The sequence below is a fragment of the Amblyomma americanum genome, chromosome 5, assembly GCF_052857255.1.
Source record: "Amblyomma americanum isolate KBUSLIRL-KWMA chromosome 5, ASM5285725v1, whole genome shotgun sequence".
NCBI classification, from domain to species: Eukaryota; Metazoa; Arthropoda; class Arachnida; order Ixodida; family Ixodidae; genus Amblyomma; species Amblyomma americanum.
This window is the reverse complement of record NC_135501.1, coordinates 24,475,080-24,484,427: the sequence shown is the minus strand read 5'-3', so window position 1 is coordinate 24,484,427 and position 9,348 is coordinate 24,475,080. Positions and strand designations below refer to the sequence as shown.

Below are 9,348 nucleotides of genomic sequence, written 5' to 3'. Positions count from 1 at the left end.
ACGTAGAATGCTTATATTTTTCAGCCGAAATACACAGGACGAAGAAGAAAGAAGATAGAAGCAGGACGAACGCTGACTTCAACTGATGCACTGTTGCTGATTTATGTTTTGTATGTCCGACCAATTTTAGAATTTGGATCTGTGCTTTTTTCTGGTACAGCTGCTCACAAAATTCGCCCGCTCCTTGTTTTGGAGCGGGAAGCACTTCAGTTGTGCCTTGGCCTCCCCAAATTTGTGGCTAATAACGTGCTTGATCTTGAACCCCGTATTCCTCCTTTATTATCTAGATTTCAATTCCTAACTGTTCAGACGTGCCTAAGGATATATGATTCAGATTTACACCGCTCCTTGTCTGTTTTTTGTTGCCAGCCGACTTCCTCTTTTGGAGTCCATTGGCCTAGATTTCATACCCCGCAGGTGGCTCTGGTGCAAAATTTGCTTTATCCTTTAAATTTTCTTTTGTATAACATCCTTCCAACAAAAACAGTGGGTCCTCTGTAGAAATTGTCTATGATGACATTTTCCTGAAAAATGCTAAGCATTAACCACCCCGCATTTTAAATGGATTATTAGAAGACCATTTACAAAACCTACCTATTAGCTTAACGATAGCTACTGACAAGCAGCTGTGACAAGTTCTGGTACGGCTTCGGTCATCCAATGTAAGGAGCCTTTGCCTGCCTATGCATGAGATGTGTTACGGTCATGGACATGTCCCTCTTGCGTTGGTTACAAATTTGGATTATTGCAATGTAAACAAGGTTTCGTTCGATGCTTTACAGGTGCCAGAGGTGGCAGCTCTGGTTGAAGGGTCTCAGGTGTTGGCTACTTGGGAGGATGCAGGTGAAATTGATGCCAGCCCGAATGGTGTCATTGAGCAGCAGGAAGACAGGCTCTACAGCATGCCAGCTCACACAAGTACCAGCATCGCCGCAGTGAACCGATGCTCCAGAGATGAGGACAACGTTGCCGCTGCAGATGTCACAACTATCCCCAGCAGCGGAAGGAAACGGGCTGGCAACTCCACAATACAGCAGCTGCTGGAGCTGCAGAAGGAGGAAGCTGCCACCGCTGCCAAGCTTGCCAAGAAGTCTTACAAGCTTCAAAAGAAAGGGCTAAAACTGCAAAAATAATCTAATGATATGCAAGCCTCTATCATTCAAATGAAGCAGCAGTATTTTGAAAAGCAAAACAAATAAACAGCTAATCACAATTCTAGTATTGTATTGAGTTTTATGGCGCGTAAGCAACTCAGGCTATCATGTGCCAAACACATGCTTTAATTTCAAAAATTGGGTGCCCTCAGCAACAGTCCTTGTCCGGACAAGGACTCCGAGGAGCCCAACAAATCAAAACTTAGACCTCAGCCTTCTTCTCAGGCAAGAGAAAATCGATCAGGTGCATCACAGAATACGTCAAGGCACAGGGTAAAAATTTTTAGATCCAGTAGTTCTGTGATATTATAATTTGTTTAGGATCGCCGCTTCATTTAGAAATTCAAAAACAGATGAAGTACCTACATTTGGTTTATCTCCTAAAAGTAAATTGGGGTGGAAGGGAATGCGTTCATTGTAAAATATTTTTTTCCTTAGCCGTTCGAGTTCTGTGCACGAGAATAAGATGTGATTTACTGTGAGCTCACCTCCACATTTCTCACATAAAAGTTTGTCTTCTTTTGTCATTGGGAAGTTATGTGTTAGGTGTGAGTGTACGATGCGCAGGCGGCATAAAATTACCTCTATAAATCGCTCCTGATGCCTGCATGTTCTTCATGCTCCCAGAGTAGGTTTTGCTAAATGTAGCTTATTTTCTTCACTAGTCCATATAGACTGTCATTGTTCTTTAAGTTTATTTTTTGCTAACTTTATGCATTGTGCATAGGGTATGTTTACAGTCCTGACTTTCTTATGGCGAGCTTGAGCAGCGCACACGTCAGCTCTCTCGTTTCCTCTAATTCCAAGATAGCCTGATATGCAACAGAGCTTAATTACATGTCCTTGTGTTCCAGCAGTTATTATGTTATGTAGTATATATCCTATTAAAGGTTCTTTCACATTTGTGGCGTTCAGTGCTACGATTACACTCAGCGAGTCCGTGTTGATAATGCTGTTTGGAATGTTCTTTTTGACTATTTTTGATAAGGCACTGAAATGGCATAACATACGCTTTCTCGAAATCTAAAAAAACAAAGATAGCGTTGTTTATGTACAAAACCTTCACACACAGTATTCACAGTCTGTAGTAGACCATGCATTTTTGAAACCGCACTGATGGACATCGAGAAGCTCACGGGCTTCTAGCACGGAGGTTAGTCTAATGTTCATGACACTTTCAAAGGGTTTTGCAAGGCAGCTGGTGAGGGCTATGGGCCTATAACTACTGGGAAAGGTTGCTGGTTTTTCAGGTTTTAAAAATGGAACGATAATGGCCTTCTTTCAGGCTTCGGGTAGTATACCCGATACCCAAGCCTTATTACAAAAACTTAAAAGTGCCTGTATGGCAGGTTCAAAGTAGTGCGACCGCATTTGATAGTGTATTCCGTCAGGGCTGTGTGCTGTCTGTTTGCTAGCGGACAAGACTGTGTTGATTTCTTGAACTGTAAGAAAACTTATATGGTTCATTTGTATATCCACTTGAGGGAGTCTTTGTTTCTCTGCCGTGTTTTCTAGTGTTTGTAGATTTATAACCACACCAACTTGCGCAATCTCAGTATTTCTGTACACCCTAGTTACGGTGTGATAAATATAAGTAAAGATAGAAAATCTACTGCATATGACTGTAACCTGTCACCACAATAAACCTTGGCGTATGCAATGCAATGAAAACTTTAATTTTGGGTTAAATCAGCAAAAATTAATTCCAATAGAAAACTGAACGAGCTACTCTTTTCTCAGTACATATTGAAATACATTAAAACCAAGCATGTAATGGTTGCACCTAAAGTAATGCATTTTATACAATGTGTTTTGGCATAGCAAGACCAGATGCGATATTCTGCTTTTAACATCACAGCGCAGTAATTGCATGGAATGTAAATTGCAAGCATGAAATGACAGCATTTATATGGCAGCATCATACAAGCTTCAAAAGAAAGGATTGAAGCTACAAAAAGAACTAAAGGTACACAAGACTGCGTTTCAAATGATGCAGCAATATTTTCGTCAGAAAGAAAAGGAGCAGAAGATTAACTATAGTGCAATTAACTATAGTACACTAGTATCGCCTTTACCCAACACTATACGTAGATGCATGTCCTTGGGGTGGCGTCCCTCTACTTTAAGCCATGGATATGCCCACACCAGCCCAGCCACCTTAAGGGCGATCCACATGGAGCGAACTTGCGCTGCGGATTTTGAACGTCGCGGCGGAACGCCGACGCGCCGCCACCGTGCAGCACCACAAGCGGCGGAAAACGGGCGGCTGCCGCCAGACCGCAGCCGCCAGGATTTCAGCATTACTGGAAACGGCGTGATTCTATATGCTTATTAAAATGCTGAAAAGAACAGCTTTGCATTTAAAATTAAGCTAGTATAAATCCCATGACGACAAAGAGAACGAATTATTCTCTGTGACCTCTTTCTGAACCAAAATAGTTAACCTCTTTGAACCTCCCGCGCTTCCTGACGTCACCCGACGCGTAGTGGCTAATACTCCTGTCACACGGACACTGTAAAGGTACTCTGAACTAATGCTCCATTACTCTAAGGACGAACGCGCGCTGCCACACGGACGCGCCAAAGGACACCTAGCTCAAAGGAGCTTCGAAGCAAGCCAGCTCGAGTTCGTCCTTTGAGGCTTCAAGGGAGTACTCTCTCTCCCAGCGAGTTAACAGCATAAATAAATTGAGAAAAGAAACGTTCAATTTTCATTTTATAATTTCACTTCATAAGATCAGTGGTGTTTTAAAATATAAGATCATTTGTTTTGTGGCAGTCTCACCACACTACACTCTCGTTCCAGATATACGAGCGTCACCGTAGCCACGGTAAATATTGTTACGTGGCGGCCAGCCGAAGAAAGAGACACGATGATCGATTGATCGATAGAAATGAGATGATTTAATGGCTGCCGGCCTAGCGCGAGCGCTCCTGCCCGCGCCACTGCGCAGTTCAGTAGTGTGACGAAGAAGACGACGAACTGCGCAGTGGCGCGGGCAGGAGCGCTCGCGCTAGGCCGGCAGCCATTAAATCATCTCATTTCCATCGATCATCGTGTCTCTTTCTTCGGCTGGCCGCCACGTAACATTTGGTGGAGGTGCTGGGGTCCCTTCATCGCCATCCTGGTCCCGGAGCTTCGGCGTCCTGCGCCTGCCGTGGTCGTCGGCCGTGTGTGCCTGGTCCGCACCGCCCGGCTGTGCCCAGCACGCCAGACCTGAACCGACCTCGCCGCTTACCCCAGCCCCGTCCACCGCCCCGACCACAAGACACGACGAACTGACCACGTTGCCGCGACCGGAATGACCCGACCGACCCGAGACGCTGCCCACACGAGAGGACACCGCCCCCCCCTGCCTCTGCCGTTCGGTGCGTCCAAGGACCTCGGCCGTCGGCTCCTGGCAACCTGCGGCCCGGATGCTTCGTGGACCGGGACTCATTCGCCGATCGTCTCATTCACCGTGGCGGCAAGCCCTTCACCTCCTTCTTCTGTATCCAACCATTTTACAAGCCCATCGTCATCTGCAGCATTTCATCTTCAGTGCCGATCTTCTCGTTCGCGATCGGGACGATCGCTCGGTGGCCCCGAGTAGTGTGACGAAGAAGACGACGAACTGCGCAGTGGCGCGGGCAGGAGCGCTCGCGCTAGGCCGGCAGCCATTAAATCATTTCATTTCCATCGATCATCGTGTCTCTTTCTTCGGCTGGCCGCCACGTAACAATATGCCGCCATGTCGGCCATGTTGTTTGTTTGTAGCGAGTAGCGACGGAGAGCAGCTCGTCACATCTGCGGTGCTGTTGCCACTAGACTCAGGTCGCCACTGCTCGCCCACGATTATCGCACGGCGAGACTGCATTGCTCGTTTTTTATAGTTTCGTGCTTGTTTTGTGTGTGTGTGTGTGTGTGTGTGTGTGTGTGTGTGTGTGTGTGCGTGCGTGCGTGCGTGCGTGCGTGTGTGTGTGTGTGTGTGTGTGTGTGTGTGTGTGTGTGTGTGTGTGTGTGTGTGTGTGTGTGTGTGTGTGTGTGTGTGTGTGTGTGTGTGTGTGTGTGTGTGTGTGTGTGTGTGTGTGTGTGTGTGTGTGTGTGTGTGTGTGTGTGTGTGTGTGTGTGTGTGTGTGTGTGTGTGTGTGTGTGTGTGTGTGTGTGTGTGTGTGTGTGTGTGTGTGTGTGTGTGTGTCGACAAAATGAGTGGCGGTGAGCCTGCGGCGTCTGGCAGTGCCAAACCGATAAAACCAACGCCTTGCATATAGCCAGTGCTATAAGCAAGGCGTTATTCGCCAAGAGACGCCGCCCTATTTCACGCACATTTCGCCTTGATAGCGCAAGGTCCACGGACGACGACAAAACCACACTCATTGCAAGCGCAATTTCAAATTTTCTCTGGTCGTCGCGTGGATCGTCACTCATTTTGATGGAGACCGCCGAACACAAGGCACACCAGAAAAACGTAACCGCAAAAACAACGATCGCAGGGGCAAAAGAACCAAGGGGAACAACCGAAGAACGAAGCTGTGCCTGAGCCAGACTGAGCGAGTTGCGCTCAGTGTGGCAGAGCACTGTGATGTTATGCTCTGTACTTGGAAAATCATGTCATTATTACAGTTAAAATTGCGTTGTTTTAACATAATACGGTTATAAAACTAAGTTACCAAAAAAAATGTGACATTTCTGTATTTACATGTGCAGTGAGGTTTGCAATTTTAATAACGCTTTTCGCCGATGAGGGCGCTAACAACTTCTTGCGGAGGTCGTTCCGCGACCGTGTAGTATGGACGAACTCCCTTGAAGTAGTGCTCCTTTGGGAGCGTAAAGGAGCATTAGTTCAAAGTGCATTTAGAGTGCCCGTGTGACAGGGGTATAAGCCTAGCAGCCTTAAAAATCCAGAAGCATTCTGAAACTCTGGCGCGTTTCTTCGCTAAAATTTTGTGGTGCGGGCATCTTCAGACCAAGTGGAAGCCCCATGTTACTTTTGTTTGCCATGAACGTGAGGCACAGTGTAGCGGCGACGGCGAGTTCATGGTGAAGCGAGCGGCCGCTTCGGCAGGCGCGGCCATGTTGTAGAAGCGGGCGGAAGCCAGACGCAGTCGCGCCCTGATTGGTCCGCACTGACAGCCCACGTTGGCCGCTTCCGGCCAGCGGCTGACCGCGGGGCGGTCATATCTAGCCCGGCTTGATCGGCGGCGAACGGCCGCCCGGCGGCCTGCGTCCGGCCGGCGGACGCCAGTTTTCCGCGAGAAAAGAGCTCCATGTGGGTCCCCCTTTAAGCCGCTTGATGCTGCCTTGGAGCAGTGGAAGGTGAAGCTAGCCAGCTCCTCCCTGCTCACTGTCACCAAGAAGTCAGCAGAAACCACTGGTGCCATAGACTAATACCCCTGTCACACGGGACTTCTTCACAGCCTTTGCCGTAAAGTTGTCTTGTTGCACTAAAGGGGGAATACCGAAAAGGAGCAGCGGCGCTGCTACAGGGCAAATCCAAAGGAGCTAGAACGCGGTCTCCGTGAGTGCCAAAAGTCACCGCTGTGTGTGAAGCGGCGCTGTAACATTATGAAATTAAAGCAGACGGTAGCACTTCAGCTAAGAGGATAAGACTAGTGCTTTCGTTTATGTTGGAAAAAGTAGCTATCACGATAATAAACAAGCGTTTTGAAGGTGCGAAACAAATATTTTGAAACAAAAGTTTTTTCTTTTCATCGTTCCCGGTCCGACCACGGTAGGCGCACTTTTCCGTTCGGCTCCTCGTTCTGTGTGAGAAGCTTGCTTTGTTGCTTATGTTCTTGTGCGTATTTCAAAGAAATTAGGTTGTGCCTTGTTAGCGTGCTGCCGTAATCATGAGCGACGAACCGCAAGACGTTAGAACGAAGTGTGTAATTGCCATGAAGAGCAAGCGAAGAAAAAACAGCGAAGCGAGAAGCGCAAGCACGTGTGTGTCGATGCGGCTGCTGAAAAGCGTTCAAGTCCTTTCTAAGCAGTGTAGATGTTTTAAGTCATAGTCTCTTCTACGGCTAAGTGCACTGTAACGCAAAATTAGCCAGTAAATAAGATAAATTAGATGTTTGTTACGTTATAAAAATAAAAATTGCGTCAATTTTTTATTCTTTGAGCTCGCTAGCTGGTGCTGCCGCCTGGGTTGCTCCTTTAAGCAACTTTAAGGCCGCTGACGGCCGCCTTTACGGCTACGGACCTTTATCGCAAAGGTCTCGACGCTTTGCCGTGTAGATGCGCGTCACGCGCCTTTGGGGCAAAGGACCTTAATTTCTAAGGCCTTACAAGTGCCCGTGTGAGAGGGATATAAGGGCCCCACACGCAACAGCTCTCATCACGATAACGTCCGAACGAATTGAGTAATAAGAAAAAGAATGGTTGCATTAGATAGGTTATCAAAAAATCTCGCAGGAGAAATCATGAGGTGCATCTGGTGTAATTAGTTAATTAATTAGAGACAAGTGGAAAAAAGCGACAAAATGGCGTCCGGGGTCACCTGTCACCGTAGACGCCAAAAGTGTGGGTGGGTTACATCGACGTCTGTAAAGAAAAAAAATGTGGTGTGGCGTCAAAGATGTGACGTCATATGATGCGGCAATTAAAAAAGGCCCTAGAAGAGACTCAAATTTAAAAAATGGAAAAGAAACTTGAGGCGTTCGCTAGCCAGACACACCCAGGAAATGGAAACGTATGCGATCAAACTAAACAAGCAAAATTGGTACCGCAGGTGCGACGAGATGGAAAGAGGCATGAGCCTAGCAAAGATGTGAAACATACTGAGGCACCTCCTCGACCCGGGCAAATCCAAACAGGCAGCGAGCGATAACAAGGTGAAAGCAAGACACGCTTTCCAGGGGACGGCCAAACAGCTCATGGACACGCTCAGGGACATTTACATACGGGACGCGACGGAAATAGGACAGTCAGAATATGGAGGAGCAGAAAATGAAGAGCTAGACGCCGACATTATGGTAGCGGAGATCGGAGCGCCTATCGCTCGGCTAAAGACTCCCTCGGCCCATGGCCCGGATAAAATATCCAATGTGATGCTCCGGATCCTAGGCGACGACTCGATAGAGGCGACTGCGCGATGCATGAACAAAGTATAGAAGGAAGGTAAATTGCCGGAGGAGTGGAAACAGGCAAAGGTTGTTCTCATCCCCAAGCAGGCGAAGGAACCAAAATTGGAAAACTAAAGTCCGATTTCGCTAACGTCGAGAGTGGGGAAACTCATGGAGCACGTAGTGCAAACGAGGTTAACGAAATACATGGAAGACGGAAACCTGTGGCCGCACGAGATGGTGGACCTTGGACCTAAGCTCAGCACGCAGAATGTAATGCTCAGACTCAAACATGACATTAAAGACAAGAAAGAATTAGATACCAAGGTGATCCTAGTTCTTCACCTCACGAAGGCCTTCGAAAACGTTCGACATGAGGCGGTGCTCAGAGATCTGGAGAAGGTAAACGTGGGCAAGAGAACATACGAGTACATCAAGGGCTTTCTCCGAGGGAGGGAGGCGGTGATTATATTCCAGGATGCAGAGTCCCTCAGCATAGGGCTGGGCAGCAAAGGTGCCCCGCAAGGAGCCGTACTGTCCCCCTTCCTATTTGACATAGCGATAAGAGGTCTCTCGGCCATGCTGAACAAGATCCCCGATCTAAAATTCAGCATGTACGCGGACGGCATAAACAAGTGGATGAATAGCGGAAGCGACGTGGAAATTGAGTGCAGTATGCAAAGGGCAGCAGACATAGTGGTTAAGTAGCGGCCGAAAGAGGCCTGGCGTGCTCACCGCAGAAGTCATAGCTCTTTGTGTATAATAGCGACGGCAGGAACAAGAGAAGTAGACCGTAAAGTGGTGGTGGCAGGCCTGGAACTGCCCCGGGTCGAGGAATTGAGGATCCTAGGCATGTTTATCAACAAGAATGACAACACCAACACTGTAAAGAAATTAGCCACATATGCAGACCAAGTGGTCGGAATATTCAGGGGGGTAGCGGTAAAAGGGACAGGAGTAAAAAGGGGATGGGAATATCTAAATTATAACGGCTCGGCCAGTCTGAAACGGGCAGGACAACACTCGAATGGGTAGGAATCCTGCCAGAAAGTAGCACGCACAAGATGGTAAAAAATCCCGGCAGGAATCAGAGCCAAGATATGCGTCCCACCTATGCCGCGCAACATGCACCCCGAGCATAACAAGGAAA

The 9,348-nt window shown here is 47.7% G+C and overlaps 1 protein-coding gene across 1 annotated transcript; it reads left to right on the top strand.

Moving 5' to 3' along the window:
• Nucleotides 1-8,405: 8,405 nt before the first annotated feature.
• LOC144133742 (uncharacterized) lies at nucleotides 8,406-8,906 on the top strand. Its single transcript, XM_077666865.1, has one exon. It carries the CDS (start codon nucleotides 8,406-8,408, stop codon nucleotides 8,904-8,906), a length of 501 nt encoding a protein of 166 aa, XP_077522991.1.
• Nucleotides 8,907-9,348: the final 442 nt, after the last annotated feature.